Genomic DNA, 18,625 nt, shown 5'->3' with positions numbered 1-18,625 from the left:
TCGCAAACCACAGAAATTGTCCTAATTTAGCTGTGAAATTGTATTTTTACCTTGAGATATTAAGTCCATTCATGTGCATCAAAAATTACTAGCAAAGCTGTATTTTGTCATAGGCTGGCCTAAAATATCCACTAACCATTTATCTAATGATAATATTTGCTGTTCCGTACTTAACTGGTATTGTGGGGGGCTTCATACCTGTGTAGCAAAGAATTATAAGCAAATACATAAAATGTGTTATCCACATTGCAGGGGGGAAAGGTGGTACCTGCAGAATGCTTTGTTTTACATTGCCACTTACACTGAAAAAATTAAAAGTGATACAAGATTTGGTTTTAAATACATAGGCAGAAACGTAAACAAATCTAAACAACAAAGGTCTTTAGGATCTGAAAAAATACCAGTAGGGAAGCAGGAAAAAAAAGCAGCTCATGGCTGCAATATCTTAAAACCTCAGCTGTTTCTCCAGCCTGCTGACCGCATGAGACACAGGTTTGCTTCCTATTTTTAACGTAACAGATTGCATCAAAGGAAAGGAATAACCTGCTTTAGTTTTCAAGTGAACACTTCAAGGTGTAAACTTCTAGTAAAACAAGAAAATTAAAGTGTTAGTATAATATTGTAATACACCCACTAACATATGAAGTTCAATTAACATAGTACCATCTATTTAGGGAATAAAGGTAGGAGAGCTAGTAATGGTTTGTGCAGCCATGCTAAAATTTTCCAGAAATTGTCAGAGCTCCAGGGACCCTGACATGAGCTGGTATGTTTTTTTCGCCTGGAATTCCTATCTGATTGAACTGAATACTCCAAAAGCTGAGAAAAGAAGCCTGGTTTGAGCTTTCTAGCAGAAAGCAATACATCCTTTATCAACTAGAAAATGCAAAACGTAAGTTTCATCAAGTCATTCAACTGGAATTAATGTCACTGTATCAATAGTGACTTACTGCATTACACACAGTGCCCACACTGACCTTTCTTCCTTTGGTTATTAGTTTGAGCTTCATCTTCACTAATATTATCTCCTGGACCATCCGGCTTTGCCTCAGGGTTGTCCTTGATTCCATTATTGCTTTTTTGATCAGATTTCTCCTCCTTTTCTCTTCTATTTGTTGGCTTCTTATTGTGACTTACAGTCTTACACTGCAAGAGATACTGGTAATTATTTCAGACAGCACAGCTGCTGATCGCCAAAGGTATAAATTTCGTCTACCTATTCAAATTCCTTCATTATTACCTCCTCAGTAGGGTGAGTTTCAGGAACTGTGGTGTTGTGTAAAGTCTCATTCTAAATAGTTTTATTTTCTGCTTACTTGGCAAGACTATAAAAAGTAGTTTTAGGTTGTTTCTTAAGAGATGATGTAGACTTGAGCAAAAAATACCTCAGAACTGAAATTTATTTTATAGGAAATAAATATTACTCATCAGTACCTACTGTTCAGATTCATTATCTTTAAAAAGCTGTTCTTACAGAATACCAACGATTAAATTGGAAATTCCCACGATACCATACAATCTCAACAGCATGCCAAATGTTCATGGAAGCTGTAAGGAGCCATAGGGCTTAACTCTGACAATTCTGTTCCTCTAAATCAGAGCAGGAGCCAAAGATAAGAGGATGTGGAGGTGTATAATTACAGATTTATCTTTTCCCCACATTAGAATATGGCATTTACTGAGGACTGTGTGCCATTGAGTAGTGCTAGCATCCTGCAGCTCATCACTTCTTGGAAATCCCAGAGAATAACGGGTTTCAAAAAGAAGTAGCAAAGTGAACATCATGTTAGCAAAAAGTGGAAAGCTGCATTTTTCCCTGTTATCAATTCACGCTGGGAAGAGGATGGATTGAGAGCAGCCCCAAGGAGGGGACTTGGGGGTATTGGTGAACAAGCAGCTCACCATGACCTGGAAATGTGTGCTTGAAGCCCAGAAAGCCAACTGTGTCCTGGGCTGCATCACAAGAAGTGTGACCAGCAGGTTAAAGAAGTGATTGTCCTCCCCTACTCTACTCTGGTGAGAGCCTCCTTGCAGCACTGCGTCCAGCTTTGGGGTCCCCAGTATAGGGAAGACACGGACCTGTCGGAGCAAGCCCAGAGGAGGCCACAAAAATGATAAGAAGGCTGAAGCACCTCTCCTGTGAGGAAAGGCTGGGAAAGTTGGGCTTGTTCAGCCTGAAGACCACCTTGGGGAAACCTTGCTGCGGTCTTCCAAGGGGGCTTTTAAGAAAGATGGGAACAGACTTTTTAGCAGGACCTGTAGCAACAGGATGAGGAGCACTGGTTTTAAACTAAAGGAGGGTAGATTCAGTCTAGACATAAGGAATAATTTTTTACACAATAAGGGTGGTGAAGCACTGGCACAGGTTGCCTAGAGAGGTGGTAGAAGCCCCATCCCTGGAAAGATTTGAGGTCAGGCTGGACAGGGGTCTTCAACTAAATCAGGCTGCTCAGATGTCCTTGCCCATGGCAGGAAGGAGGTTAGACTAGACAACCTTTAAAGGTCCCTTCCAACCCAAATCATTCTACGATCGGACATTTCATCTACCTGCAAAATGAAGCTCTGTAGACATTTCACAGAAAGCATGCCCCTATGTTTGCAGAGACAGCTTCGAACCTGCTGGAGAGTACACGCAGTAGATACTGGAGTACTGTGCCATAATTAGGTTGAACACAAAGCCTTCCCTTAGACAAATCTGGATTAAACACAAACTCAATGTGATCTGGCTTACTAGACACAAAATGAATTTGTGTACTAGAATTCTTACATACTTAATTCAGCAAAAAGTTAATTAACATCTCTGCAATACAATCTAGACCATTTGGTAAACAAAAAAAAAAAATCTTTCAGAAATATTCTTAAAGCAGACTATTTCAGAAAGGAAACATCAAGTGTGCATATTCTCACAAAAGACTGCATATGTATCTCAGTCACTTCGATTAGTACTAGACAGACGTCATCATATCAAAATCTGACATGACCCCGTACAGGCCGAAGACCTGCAGTACTAAAGAAAATACAAAAGATAGTGGTGCACATTTTCTTAACTCACTAAAACCAGTATTTCCAGAAAAAAAGAAAACAAACAGCTGAAATGAGCATGTTTCTAGACTTAGTCACAAACCAACACCAGCATTTAAAATATTATTAAAGGACATAGAATTGTTTCAACCCTATTCCACCTTTTGGATCTAAGCTCTGCAGCCCCTCTCCTTTTCTGTGCATCAGAACACGATATAAAATATCGTAATTTTTTGGCACAGTTCACACAGTTTCTCTGCACTGTATCTCACATTGCAACAGTACTCTCAAAAAAAAGTTACAAACAAAAAGTATTACACAGTGGAACTGATCACACAAATGCTTCAAAGAGCATTTTTAAGTTATTAGACTGTAGCAAATGAAGAGGCTGTACATCTGAGGTATAAAAAGCTCAGGTAAAATTATTTCTAACCTACTGAGTAACTAAGGAAGGGGTTTGATGCAAGCTGAGAGTTATGCACCTCTAATGCCACTAAAGAAACTAGCAGCTTTAGGATGCAAATCATGTGTCCTTCATTATAATTGTTAAATATATGGCCCCTGTCTCCTGCTGAAGCAGCAGTCTCTCCTGTTCACAACATCTCAGCAGCTGGCAGGAATACTAACCACGGAGAAGCTTATAAATACTTAAAAAGCCACCATTAAAAAAATCTTGTCTGAATCCTAAATGGATGCACACACCGAAATATTGTTAACTGGTATCTGAGCAACTGAACAAGCATTACTTTATCGGCATATAATCCGTTCAGATCTTCAAGATTTTCTTTGAGATTCTGTAGAACAAGCTACTAGAAGAGGCAAATTCTGAGCAGTAAGCAAAACGCTGTCATGCCTACAGACACGTGTAATTTTGACCTGTGATACTAAAAGCCTAGTGAGATACCTGAAGATGTTTGGTTGCTGACATAAACAACAATGTTATGCCAATCAGTTAAGGGAGAAGGGAGGGTGCTAGAAACCGAGCCTGCAGGATAAACGATTCATGCCAAGCTATCTTAATGTGCTCTTTCTCCATTTTCATTTGGACACTTTCAACTACACAGTGCACACTGATGAAACCAAATCTCCTTCTTTCCCTCTCCAAGAAAACAGTCAAAGTATCACAGGGGTGCTGCAGAACTAAAGCTTGCAATGTTCTTGTTTTAAATAGCGTAACAGAGGTGTATTATGCATTTATCACTTGAGATGAAGCGAAAGGGAAATGATTTGACAGAATGGATGTTAACTAAAGATCTGGCAAGGGGAAAATATACCAGAGGAATAAGGGAAGGATAGCCACGCTGTCCTAAAACAAGTGGCACAAGGCATCTTGAGCCATGAGGGAGGCCAACAGGTTCGCAACCCAAAGGGTTCTTTCCCAATTGCCCACAAGCTTCCCAAGAAAGAGAAAAGAGAAATACAGATCTTAAAACAGTGGAGTCAGTGTGGCACATTTTACCTCTGAGTTCACAGCACACCACTGATGATAAATAGAGCATTCACATGCGGGTTTATGAAGGGTTCAGAAATTCTGGCACCAGTGCACACAATTAAGCACAGAACAGCATCCCCAATTACTGACAAAAGTTTGGTGAAACTCTACAACACTCAAAAGCACATTTAGGGGTGGGTATTAAGCAGAAAAGTCAATATGTTTGGAAGTTTCTTTAATTAATACAGAAGATAACAAAAGATACTTACTTCATTGTTTGCTATTTCACTTGGTGTTGGCCAGTTTGTGATATCACCAAAATCGTCAGCCTACAAAGATGACAAACTTTTCATACTACTTCCTAGATGTAATCCTTTTTACTACATGGAAGCTGCCAGTCATGACTCAGATGGCCAGCCTACCCCTCTGAGTAGAACGGTTAGAAGTAGTAATTTTTTTAGAACTATAACATACAACAGAAAACAACATGCGACTCTTGAAAACAGAACATGGGCGATTGCAACATCCACTACTTGTTGCACTTCCATCCAAATCAGGCAGGGTTCAATATATCGTGTCTTATAATTAGTATAACTATCTAAAGTATGCCTTCAAAAATATATTTTAAATGGGAACAGCCAAAAAAGATAGGAAGCAAGCAGAACTTTCTACATTTTATTATAAACCAAGCTAAGCAGGCTTATGACTTCTAGCACACATAAAAGAATTGTAAGATTAAACGTTGCCTTATACATAGATTCCTATGTTATTTTAAGGTACCAACTGCCTGGAAGTCTTTTAAGCTTTTGGAACACTTTTGAGCACAGTATTATGCAACCCAAAAAGGGTGGCTGTACAAAATTTTAGAAAGTTACTTTTTCAATAAAAGGATTCTGTGTCTCCTCTTGTCATAATGATATTTTATAGCAGCACATAAAGCATACATATCACAACATGCCAAAATCATTTCCAAAACCCATCTAGCATCGCTTGTGCTCAAGTGATGCTGTTTCTTCGCAGCCTCTTCACATTATTATATAATCCCATTGCTTTTTTTAAGCAAAAGTGCCTTTCCCTCTCTCATACATACATTACTTCAGCGTCCCTTCTAATTTTAAATTTCCCTTCCTCTTTTACTTTTCTCTTGTCTTCAAATCTAACTGTTACCAAGGCAGAAGATAACGCTTTGGCTGTAACTTCAAAATACCTGGCTATCTTTTGCTATAGAATATTCATAGCCAGAAATACTCATTCAAAATTATTTAATTACCATATTATCAACCGAGATACATGTCAGTTTAGATTAACAGGTTAGATTAACTGGACTTCTAACAGAATCATTCCAGTAACTCATAGCTAGATGTCCTTCTGGCAAATACGAACCTTGCTGCATTTCCTTGTCCTGGGTTTCACTGCTTTTATAACTTTAGTGGACTTTTGTAGTTCTGAAAAGAAAGAAAAATATTTTCAGGTGAATAATTAGACTGTACTTTAAAGAATAAGCAAGGTATCCTTTAACAACTATGTTTAAGTATTATCATACCACAGCAAAGTTTTTTTTGAGGCATTGGTATCACCATCAATAGATATTTCCATAGTAACTTGTAGTATATGAAGTAAAAAATCCCAATCACATTAATGAGTGTAAATGATCTTGAAAAGCAGGTGTACAGGATGCTGTATAATACAGTATTTAGGCATTTGCTCAGCTATAAGGTCAAGACTACCTTAAAATGCTGGTATTTTAACTTAAGTAGTATCAAAGAAAGAGCCCCTGAAACACACTAAAAAAGACATACTATTAGAAGCTATAAGACAGAATTAATTTACAGAATCTTTTATTATGAAATCCTGAAAAAAACAATTACATATTCACAAATTCCTAGCCGTTTCCTAAGTTCTTACTCAAATGCCAAATAAAATTTAGCCATATTGCTCATAATAGAGGAAAAGAATGAAAATAAAGGTGAAAAAGTAAAATTACTGTAAAAAACACATTAAGACTAATGAAATGCTATGCCCAGACTCCACAACGAATACGTTTATGATAAATACAAGTCTCTGCAATAAAGCAGACACTCGTGCATTTTCTGAGCTGTCCTGAATCAAGACCTAAGCTTTATAATAATGACCCCATCTGATCTCCTGAGTAAGAGTCCGTTATACTTCTACCAGTAATATCTGCCAGGAAGCACTATGATCCTTGGAAATAGCTCTCCTATTTGGCCATGTTACTGGGCTTCACAATCTAGGATCAATACCCTACATTGAAAAGCCCCAAAGGTCTATTTAAACTTACTGTATCTTCTAACACATGTGCAATTACCCTTCCATATATGAATCTGATTTTCTTATTCTGTGCCATTTTCCCCAACACAGCTCTATTGTGTTCAGCTTTTTTGGCACTGGGAATTCAAGGAGAACACACCCACTAGTATCAGGCAATTTTTCTTGGAGATTAGACTCAAGACTGAGGAAACCACCTCAACTTCTGTTAACCCCTGTTTCTGTTCTCCCAGTGCATACTTTCCCATAGAGAAATGGTCACAACCTTTCCTTGAAGGTTCTTATTCAGTATTTTATTGCAAGACAAGCTTGAAACACTGAACATGACTGAAATCACTAGTAGATTATTATTCCATATAGGGATAACATCACCTCCTTAACCGTTATCTCTCTTGCATCCAGTGACTAATCTTCCTTATCGCAGCTTCACACTGGGAACCCCACCCTCATGTCCAGCGACTCTGAAAACCCTCTGTCTTCCTGGAACATACTGTGAACGTTAGAAATAGAAACTAACATATACTCCGTATTCCACTGTAAATTATATTTCCACCATCATATATATTTATATATATAATTTACACGTCGCACAAGACATGTGAATTAAGTGAATCCTGATCAGCCTGTGATCTTTGTCACACCTTTACCAGCAGGTTTTCCTCTTCCCCCTACAGATCTCCTTTTAAAACAAAGGCAACACCCCCCCCCCACAACTGCCTCTTACTTGTTGTCCAGCCTCAATTAAGTTAAAACTGAGAACTTTCAGAAACACACAGCAACTGCATAATTCTAATTTTTACTTGTCATTCAATAGTAAACTAATTGCCCTTTACAAAGCAAGAGAAACAGCTCTAGGGGTGGAGTAACAAACAAATTTGTAATTTTCTCCAACAAAACTGCCAATTACCTGTAAGGGTAAACTGAGTGGCCATAGCATTTGTCCTCCGGTAGTCTGTAAACACACATCCCTCTCTAGCAGCTCAATTACCTTACTGAAGCCCTTTTTCCATCTCACAGCGCTTTGACTTAAATTGCTGCTGAAGGGACTGCTCTGCCAGAAACTCTACTGTGTGTCACCAGGGCGTAGCAATGGATTCAAACATAAAAGACTCAATGTCGCTGCACTATCTTAGTCATGGGATATTATTCCAGGCAGCAGGAGAGGCCAACTGAATCCAGTAGAATGAGACCAAACTCGTTTTAAGGAATCCCTCTTATCTGTATGTAGTAATCCAAGACTTGGAAGGTGCATTTGCACACTAAATGAAAAGAAATTGTTAGGCAACTCACCACCTAGTTGATGATGCCCTTTCTGGGCTCCTGGACTCATGCCTAAGATGTCACCACATTCTACTTCCCTAACTGAAAACAACTGCACAGGGCTTCTGACCCTCCAAAAAACTTAACTTCACTGATCTTTCCTGACCAGCTTTCAGCGGCTTCTTATACAAGAGTTGGATTTTAGTGTGAAGCAGGAAAGGGAAGAGGAAAAAAACAACCACCCCAAAAACAAGAGGGCAGGAGAGTAAAAGAACAAAACATTAGATCACTTAAAGGTTTTACCCTGGTCCCATCTGTTATGTTGTTATGGACAGGCCTAGAGTCACCACTCAGAGAAAACTTACCTAGAACATATTTAGATAAAAGCTCTGGGCTTAACATTACTCACATATTTCGATTCAACATCATGTAACAGTGCTGAACATACAGAAATAGCATCTTTAGTACACCAGTTCTGCAGAATCCAGCAAGCCCTTGCAAATTTCATTTAATTCCAACCTAACAGTATTAAAATGGTTTATTCCATCATATGCTATCAGATAACCTGTTATTAACAACAGGTTGTGTTGACAGAATTCAGTCATCTTCAACTACCTGCTGGCTTTCAGAAGAGTTTTGAAGGGGTGGGGGGAAAAATAAAAGCATGGATGAGGAAGTTGAATTGCCAATGATCTTTCAATCAGTGAACTCCATCCAGTAAAGATGCCAGCCACAAGAAAGCAGAAATCTGCCTTCAAAGCCATTTTTATTATGGTTCTTCTCAGTCTCTTAAAGCACCATATCCTAACCCAAAGTATTTTCTGCTCAAAGACACGGCTGTGCAAATGTGCCAGTACAGCAAGATACACAGGATGACAGTTCTGAAAAATGAAAGATGAATTTTGGAACCACTAAAGCAACAGCAATCCTCTGGGGCAGCAATAGAAAAGGAAAAGCAGACTGGATGCTACACAGAGACGAATAAAAGCGAAGTTTGTATATAAAGATGTATCACAAAAATAACACTGATCACAAGAAAAATTATACTTCCTGTAGCAGTACTTCAGAACGGATGGTTTGATGTTCTGCAAATAACTAATCAGCAAGTAATATTTTCTGATAGATAGGGAAGAATGGTATTTATTTTGAAAGCCAAGTCTATTAATAAAGGGGGAGCATATTCTAATTTTGATACAAACATGATTTATGCTATAAGGGTGTCTAGACAATACTGAGGTTTTACTTTCACTTGGACTGCAAGTGTATTTCTTTCAGTGAAGGGACATCACCACATAAATACCAGACGCACTTCAAGAGGCTGTTAAAATCACCCAATAGAACAGCTCTTCAAAACTTCAGTGGAACATGTTTGCTGAACTCATATGACAACTGTCCTTTCAGTGATCAGCTTGCAACTTCACAGTATGACCTTTTATTAAACAAGGTAAGCTATACCTATATCTGTTGTTTTCACAGATACCTGTGAAAGTCTTGCAAATGTGACCCAACAACCCCTTGGAGTATATTAAATCTTGAGCATGGATGGATTTAGAACCAAGATTCTGGGGAAAAAAAAAAACCCAGCAGTTATGCTAGCACAGTTTCCTACAATAGGGCAAGCATTTTATAGCAAAACTACATTACACTGACCACCTTCATACTATTTGAACTAACCAAGGCAGTGAGTTACAACACCTGCTTCTTTCCACCTATTTACAGTCAAACACGGTCAGTTTATCAATACAACAAACAATAGGGAACAAAGATCCCCAATACATGACTGGCTAATCATTATACTATTTATTTTTCCTTGTGTTACATCTCATCTCAATTTCTTCTTAGGTTTCTTTATAGAAAGCTGCAACCCATGACTCAATTCCTACAGAAGCTTTCACACTCCAAAGGCAACAGCACGTGCTGGAGCACAAGCCAGCACTGTCTTAAGACTCTAGGCAACAGGATGGATTTTTCTCTGGTAACAGGTCTCCAGTTTACAAACAAGAAAAACAACCCCCTAGAAACAAAATGACACATGTTGTGATATGCAACTAAAATACAGGCAGCAGGTTTGTAAAGATAAGGTTTTTAATCCCTTCAGGGTTGGGGTAATTGTCAGTGTTGCACCTTTTGATAATCATTAAAATAATTTTAAAAGCTGCTATTCAAACACACAGCGAATTTGTAAGAACAGTATCATCTGACTTAAACAAAACCAATTGGTAATCAGATCATTTACCCATTTACTATCACAAGATTGCCATTTCTAGTAACACCGTATACCTTTACTAAATTTATTTTTACAACCAGTTTGCTAACAAACTACGGCACAGTAATTTATACAACAGCACTACAATGCACTGGTTCTGCTACCAAAATATCTTTGACTCCCAGAAATAGAGGTTATGAAGACAGCCAAACTGAGCACAATATGAGAGACTGAAATGTGCAGTTATTTTAATTAACTACACCGTTCAAGCACACTAAGAAGCAAACCCACTTCAATCACTTCAGCAGCACAGGTATTTTCCTTCACTGAATACTGTCACACATTTCACAAAATTTTTGAATAATTATCTAACACATCATTAGAGATCTACATCAGCTGTAGAAATCACCTGAAGACTAGAGAACCTGCCATTCAGATTCCCTTCTGCAAGCTTACAAAAGGGAGAGCACGTCAGGTTTCATCAAAGAGATGAGAGAACTTTTGTGATACAATTGTTTGAGGCATTATGACTATCTCTCGGGCAGCAGCTTCTGGCCTTGAATTGCTCGTTGTTTATAGTTTAGGCTGACAGAAAACTGGAACTGCTGCTTACAAAAACTGTATGGGCAGCACAGCCTCACAAAACTGCAACAAAAACTCAGAGGAAAAACAAGGAATACAGGACTAACACTGGGTTGTTCTGCAGCTTCCATAAAGACACATCTTGTTTGCTCAATTAAAAAAAAAACAAAAAACAAAAAACTATCTCATATTTAATTTTTTACAAGATAACAAGATTATATAGGACATTTATTTGTAACTGCTCCTTTCCTCTTACTCATATAGCCTTAACTTGAAGAATTGAAGACTCACTATGATATATTTGCTGGGTGCTACAAGGGAAGGCACAGAGAGTAAGATAGACCACAGAAACACCTTTCATCACTTGACAGCCTATGCTAAGGCTAACACCTTGTGTTCACCGTCACCAGGATTAAACAGAAGCCTATTAATTTCACTAGCAATGTCATACTGCTACAAGTCTTTCTCCATGAGTTAAATGCAGATTAGGATGCAAAAGTAACCACATAATTCTGAAATTATTCTGTTTAAAGGAGCAGTTTAATAGAAGGGTCACAGTAACAAAGCTTTGACCAAATTATTTTGCCAAGATTAAGTCTTTCACATTATTTTTTTTTCCTTCCAGCATGGAGTGACATGAACATTCTTTTTCAGTTACAAGAGTCAGGTTTACCTGTTATAAACTAAAACCACACTAAATTGAAAGTCAAGAGATGAGAGACCGGTGTCAATTTTCTCAAGTGTGTAACTATCACTGAACATACCATAGGTGAATGTCTAAGGAAACGTACAACAATTAAGCCAGGATCAACAAGTCAAACAGGATTCAGGCACTACTTTGATGTGAGATTCCTTTATGTTTTATTATCCTCTTTACGGATAGTTTTACATTCCACCCCAGTAGTATTTCTGCTCATCCACTCATTATTTCACATGACTAACGTCCATACTACTACATTTTTAAGGGCCTAGCGTGGCCGATTTTGCTTTGCCAACATGCAATTAGTTACTTGAAAATACATCCCTCATTGCAGATGGAAGCACATGGCAATTCCTTTCTTCTAACAGCCAGGAAAGGTCATCTGCTTTGCCTTTTAGAAAGGAGCGAGCGGTGGGTCCTTCCTGGTGCTTTTGGTGTTGGCCAAACCAAATCACGCACCCTAGTACGTGCTGCCATTACCAGCAACAGTGTCTCCCACGTCTGCCCAATTACACGTTTGCCACTGAAAAAGAGGTTCCAGTGCAACTACAATTTAATATTCATTTAATAAATGGTAAGCACAGATTTTATAAAGAGAAATAATTTGAAGTTCTCTGAAATCAACAAATTAAGCACATGGCACTAACGCTGTATGAACACACTACCTCCTTCCTCACTTCTACTTCCACCAACAGCTATTTGTGTGCTTTAAGTGGAAAAGTAAACTTTACAGAAGGTGAAGCACAAGGTGCTCATGCCAAAAAAAAAAACAAACAACAACACCCACCCAGAAGTTTTCATAGTGCTTATGTGCTATTATTATTACTGCCACAGCAAGGGAAATGAGTGACAAGCTCACTTTCATGTATGGACAAGACCACAAGCTGCTGCCCAGCAAGACGGATTGTAGAAGCTATGCATAAATCATAAATAGGTATTTACGAGTGCGTCAGTACATGCAAACAAAACACTTGAGATGATAAAGATGACTATATAAGCTGCCGAAAGGTTTGATCTTCAGCTAAGAAGAGATTTTGTGGTCTGGAAAACTCTTTCCTCTGCTTGCATGACCTGTATGCTTGGAACTATAAATTAAATATCTACTTCCCTTACAAAGAGAAATATGTAATTCAAGGATAAAAGTGAGTGTCAGATCACAAAAAGGTTTGTCAGGTGCCTTCAGGAGCAAGTGTTGAGATTGAAATTCTCAGGAAACACAGGTTGAAATATGTACTTCGAGGTCAGTAGTTTGCTTCCAGCCAAAAACAATACTCCAAGAAGCTAACTTCCAGGAACTTTGTGCTAGCCTCAGTACGAAGTCTGGCAATTTCAAGTCAGGTCTTCAATAACCACCTTTGTAAAGTCATCTGCCTGTTCAGTCAGTATAGAGCCTGCTAAGTAGCTTTATCTTACGTGTAGTGATTAAAGGCCACAAAATTATACCACGGCTACTCTCGCTCCATTCTCTCTCCACATAAACAGCTCAAATCCTAAGAGTGAGCAAACTGACCACTTTTGTTAACGTTTGAGTCCTCCACAATCCAAATCTTCTGGAAAACAAAACCAAGTAACGGATTGTACAGAAGGCCTTACTATATAATTAGGCAAAGGAGACCTGCGGTAAAGGAGCAAAGCAGAGTTTAGGAGCAGTAGTAAAAGGAAAGCAAAGCGGGAGAAGTAGCCTAGCAGCCCTGTTTGCCAGCACCAGAAGCCCAGCGCCACGTGGGGCTCGCCGGAGGTCACCCCCTCCCTCCCAGGCCGGGGGTGACCGTTTTCAACTCCCGGGAGCCCGCAGGTTAACCATGTCCCCATGTTTGCTCCCCACCACCCCCACCCCCCCCTTCCAAGGGCCGGGCCGGGCGAAGGCTGCGGCCGGACCCCACCTCCCTTCGCTCGCTTCCCTCCTCTGCCCATGTATGTCAAAAGGCAGAGCTCCCGGCTCGGCTCCCGCGGAGCTGCAAGCGCCGGCCGACCCGCACCCGAGGCCCTGCTCCGGCAGCACGCCGCCCGGCTGGGCCGTGGGGAGAAACACACGTTTCGTTTCTACACAAAACGTAACAAGAAAAGGAAAAAAAAAAAAAACCCTCCCAAAACCCCAAACCAAACAAAGCCGTACCCCCAAACCAGAAAACCACCAGGCACCAGCCAGCCCGCACCCGGCCCGCCGCCGCACCCCCCTCCCCCCACCCCGGCACGCCACACGCATGGGCCCGGCCCGGCCGCCGCACCTGGGTCCTGCGGGACTAACTGTCCGCCCGCCGCGGGAGGGGAAGGACTGTCCCGCGTAGGTCTGCGCCTCCTCCACGGGTTCTCCTTGGGCGGCGGGGCTTCAACTGCCGGCCGCCACCGACCAGCCTCCTCCGCGGCCTCCTCCCCGTGAGGCGAGCCAGACTCCGACTGCCGCGGCTCCTTCGACTCCCGGGGCTGGCTAACCCCTGGGCCGCCGCCGCCGCCCTCACCGCTCCAACCCCGCCGCTCGGCGGGTACCGCCGACACCTGCGCCGCGGACATGCCCTGCCGCCCACCGCGAGGGGCCGCCAGCCGGGGCGGCCGCGGGAAAGCCAAGGCGGAGGGTCCGCCTCCTCCCCTCGCCACCGCCCCGCCCCGCCCCGCCTCGCCGGTTGGGGCTTGCGGGAGCTCCCGTCAGTTGCTCGGGCCGGGACGCCGCTCGCTCCCTCCCTCCCTCCTTTGCTTCAGTCTCTCATTCAGCGAACGCCGCCCGCAGCACAACGCCTTCCACGAGGAGGGGCGAGGGGAGAGGCACGGGAGGGTGATGGGAGTCGCTCCCGGACACGCTGCAGCGCGGAGCGGCCCTACCCGCGTGGAGGAGGGAGGGAGGGAGACGGGACGGGACGGGACGCGGGCGGTGACCGCCGTAGGAGCGAGGCGGGGCTTGGGGGGCACTCCTGTACGCTATGACCTCACCGCGGCCGGGCTCGCGCACGGCGGCACGAGGCTTCCCGCCTCCGCACCCGCTCGCCCCGTGGTACCGGCCCTCCCGAAAGCACCTGCTGAAGCCGGCAGCGGGGGCACCCTCTTCAAAACCCCTACGATCCGCTGCAGCTGCTTAAGCACCTTCGTTAGTAAACGTGCTTCGCTTTGGCCTCGCGTTAAGGAAACATAAAGGAAACAGCCCGCACGATGCCCAGCGCAGTCAGGTGGAGGCACCCAAAACCAAGCCCACGTGGACACCTCACATCGGGAAACACACACGGACTAGCTAAAAAAACAAGAACCAAGCCATGCACCAGCTGCTTTAAAACGAGGGGATGGCTCCCTTTAGAAAATCTCATTAGAATCTCCAATCTTTTTAAGTATTTTTTGGATTTTAATACCAAGTCTCCTTTGAATCTGGCTGCTCCAGTGGGAGGATGAAATGTGAAAGAGGCAAAGATGGTGGGCAATGGAGAACATGAAAGCACAAAATAGGGCAGCTGCTGTGGTCTTGCTCTCCGTTACCGACACACCCAAAGATGGTTTCAGCTCTCAAGTAACACTTACAGGTCATCTTGGTTTTAGGAGTCTTTCCCACACTTGCACAACACAACAAAGGTCTCAAAATACAGTAGGAGGCTTGAGCGTATTTTGCTGCAGGAAGAGGACTTCTCGGTCCAGCACTGTCAGTAGCACAGCCTAGAGAATGTGTTTAGCGGGCACAAGAGCATACACTCGTCCAAGTAGCAAGGAAATCACGCATCATATTAGCATTGCAACAGACTGGCACCTTCGCTATCACACCACACCTCCTCTACCTGTCTGCTTTCTGCCAAGAACCTCCCAGAAGTCATCTTGCAGTAGCACACGTGCCCTAGCACCACACTTGCTGGATTCGTTGGGTTATACCCGTGCTTCTGCCACCGTGTTATCCTGGGAGTGCTAAGGTCACAGAATGAGGAAAGCCACTGCAGCGTGCAATGAATCACCCCATTTCCCCTTTGCAGCCTCCTAGTGTTCCCGTAATTCTTCTTGGTTGCACCTTAAGACACCCTTTGCTCTCCAATTTCAGTCTCTCTCAAGCAACAGATGTAGGGCTTGCTTATAATGTGTGTCTTCCAAAAAATAGCTGAGATCTCTTTAATCGACGCAAACAACAGGCTTTCATACAGCCAGTAAAATATCCCACTAGTAACCAACCTTCCAGTGTTTTTATGTTCTGTTCAGGGTAATGTTATTCTTTGCTTTAATGAGATTGTACGCAGTGTTACTCCTTCATGAAAAAAACCCCTCCAAAAACCCACCAAAACTCCACCACAGTTCATACTCTTCAGGAACAGAGAGACATTTCTAGGATTATTCTAGAACTGTGGGTAGCAGCTCAAAAGAACAGAGGTCATCTACACCAAGCACTTCTACAGTCCCAACCCGCAGTGGTGGCGTGTGGATGCTTTCCTCCCCAAGTCCCATCAGGTGTGATGACCTAGTGGAGGCCCAGGTCTACCTCAAAGATGAACCCCTGTCCCAGTTGCTTGCTGCTTTGTTCAAGATACTTGGAAATGAACAGCTTTTTGTGGTAAAGGTTTGAAATTAAAGCACCTACCACAATCGTTACGCTTATTCTGAGGAAGCCAACTGATTTTTCATGCACGTTTCTCTAACTGCAGGTTTAAGCTCCAAACATTGGCAGTAAGGCAGGAGTTTCATTTTCATAAACTATTGCTTCTAAGCACTTTTTGCTCAAAAATAACACAGGTATTCTTTCTTGATTTCAAATGTATACCAAGAAAGAGGGAAAAAAAGTGGAATGATTAAAATTAAAGCAAAACTTCGAACTCTTAGAAGCACTTGCCTTTGCAATGAAGAACTTGATTTCTTCATATGTAATGTACTAATCTAGTAATATTGCATATTTCAGTGACAAATTCATTTGAAATGGAGTAAAGTGTTCCTATTGGGTAATTTTGATCAGAGGAAAGAAAAATCTGTATTCATTTATACCTACATTCCTGAAAACAGGAGTATCAGTCACACTACCCATTCAAAACAATGTTCCCATCTTTTATTTGGTTTCCCAAACTCAGAAGCTATGCAAGAGTTAGAGTGATATGAGAGAGGCCCTACCTAGGTTACTGCTAAGGAGGGGATTAACCTCCTGTTTCCTCTTTTTCTCACAGAAGTGTTAGAAGATAAGTAAGCAGATGTGCAGGTCAGCTGGGACTTCAGGAACATCACAATACTGCAGTGCAGGAACCTGAATAGACCAGGAAAAAAAGCAGGAAACTGATTAAGAGTTAACTGGGATCAGGGGGCAAAATAAAGGTGACTAGTGATGTGGCAGCTCAAAAAGATTTTGTACATGTTTTGCTAACTTTGTGGTAGTACAAGGCTTGCTGTGTACTTCATGGGATGAACTGGACCCTAGGAATATATAAAAAGCTTTTAAGGTTGCCTTAAGATTCATCCTCAACTTCACCCACTTTGTATCACTCCTCTAGTTACTTTCTAGCAGGGCAAGGCAGCCTTCCTTGTCAAAACTCACGGCATTTTCCTTTAAGAGTACAGTATTTAAAATACTCATATTTTTAAAAGAGGCTGATTTATACTATATGAAACCAAGAGAACAACAGTCAAGAGCTATTTTACATTTTTAAAATGTTTTATCTTGTGTAGAAGCATCCACACGCACCAGAAAACATTGTAAACTACAGGATTGTGTAACAGTAGTATTTTACCCATATAATAGTTTTTCATGAGGAATTACATGCCTACCAACTAGATGAAGCTCAATACTGTATCACTTATCATGTTACAGCCAAGCTGACAGAGAACCTGACAGCTTAAGATAAAGAAACTTCCCTGCCCAACCAACTGTAATTAAGATCAACTTTTTTTTAAAAAAAAAGCAACACAAGACATAAACAATTACAATAAATTAAAAAAAACCCAAAAAACTAAGTACCTCAAAATGTTAGCAGCTACTAAGCAAAAATAGTGTTCTGAAGATGCAGGGATTTTCATTTTTTAATCTACTAAAGAATATTCATATACAGGCATATGGCATTCCAGTAATGGTACCTTTCTGCAGACTTTCTAAATTAATACAAGTCATCTGTCCTCGTGAAAAAAAATAAAGGAATTTCTGAGAGGTCACTTTTGAGGGAGTTTTTGGGAGTTGGAAAAAAAAATGACAAAAAGCTCCGTTTGACAACAATTAGATGTGTTCTGTTATAGATGTCTATCAGCACTTACGTGCCAGGAGAGAAATGTGTAAACAAAACCCTAAAAATAATTACCTGGGTTACTCATGGCAAATATACCAGATATAACCTCTCACTGTCCCGAGCCTTTCCTTGCAAACACAGACGAAGGTGTTGCTACAGCCTTCACTCTTCAGACAGGGTCACTGACCACCAAAATAAAATTGAGTAAATGTTGGTTGCTGGGGAAATTAGCAGGCTTCACTCAGAATGACTGCTCCCATGCCACAGATTAAGACAGTTTTCCAAGACACATTTTTTTTGGCATATAAACACCATCAAGACTCAGACACCCCTGCCAGCACCATTTACAGCTATGTGTTCAAAGCAGCCTGCTGGGTAGTGTGTGGTATTTCTACTCATATGACATACTCCTGCTCCTGTTCACTCCAAAACCCTTCCCACATCTTGCAAGAGCAACCAGCAACAGAAGGGTGACTTTTTTTTTTTTTCCAATGACAGCCAGACAGTCCTACAACACATTTTGAGGGTATTATGGTACAACACCCTTTCTTGAAATGCAGCAGTAAGCAGTAAGGAACTGTACGGATTTTGGACCCTTTTAAAAGTACAAGGGATTTTAATTAAGTCCTGGAAATTCTAGCACAATGAAGCCACTGAAAAGTATAAAATTGTAATCACAAAGGCATCTTAATTAGATGAGAGTTTATTTTCTTTACTAGGTACCACATATAGAAAAACATGACAGTGGTATCACTGTTTTGTGAAGCTTTTATCTTGTACTGTAGATTACTATTCTTGAGCCTCAGTACCAGTAGGAATAAGGAGGATTACAGGATGACAGGGAAATGCATGTTGAACTCCTGTTAACAAGGATGAAAAAAAAGCTCACACCTGGTTTGTGCTTTTTAGGATTTTTATTGAAAAACATTAAAACTTCAAAACCATCAAGGCGTTTTACAATAAATTTAAGACATATAGAA

The 18,625-nt window shown here is 41.3% G+C and overlaps 1 protein-coding gene across 2 annotated transcripts in view; it reads right to left on the bottom strand.

Moving 5' to 3' along the window:
* Positions 1-13,998, bottom strand: part of LARP1B (La ribonucleoprotein 1B) — a gene marked incomplete at its 5' end in the record, with an annotated part of 31,636 nt that extends 17,638 nt beyond the window's left edge. For both annotated transcript variants that reach the window (XM_084262652.1, XM_084262653.1), the window contains 4 exons: positions 978-1,146; positions 4,723-4,782; positions 5,837-5,898; positions 13,716-13,998. In XM_084262652.1, the coding sequence (XP_084118778.1) occupies positions 978-1,146; positions 4,723-4,782; positions 5,837-5,898; positions 13,716-13,998 (574 nt within the window). The remainder of the gene's footprint in view (positions 1-977; positions 1,147-4,722; positions 4,783-5,836; positions 5,899-13,715) is intronic.
* Positions 13,999-18,625: the final 4,627 nt, after the last annotated feature.

Source organism: Gallinula chloropus (genome assembly GCF_964237585.1).
Source record: "Gallinula chloropus genome assembly, chromosome: 4".
Lineage (NCBI taxonomy): Eukaryota > Metazoa > Chordata > Aves > Gruiformes > Rallidae > Gallinula > Gallinula chloropus.
This window is presented reverse-complemented; position numbering and strand designations above follow the sequence as displayed.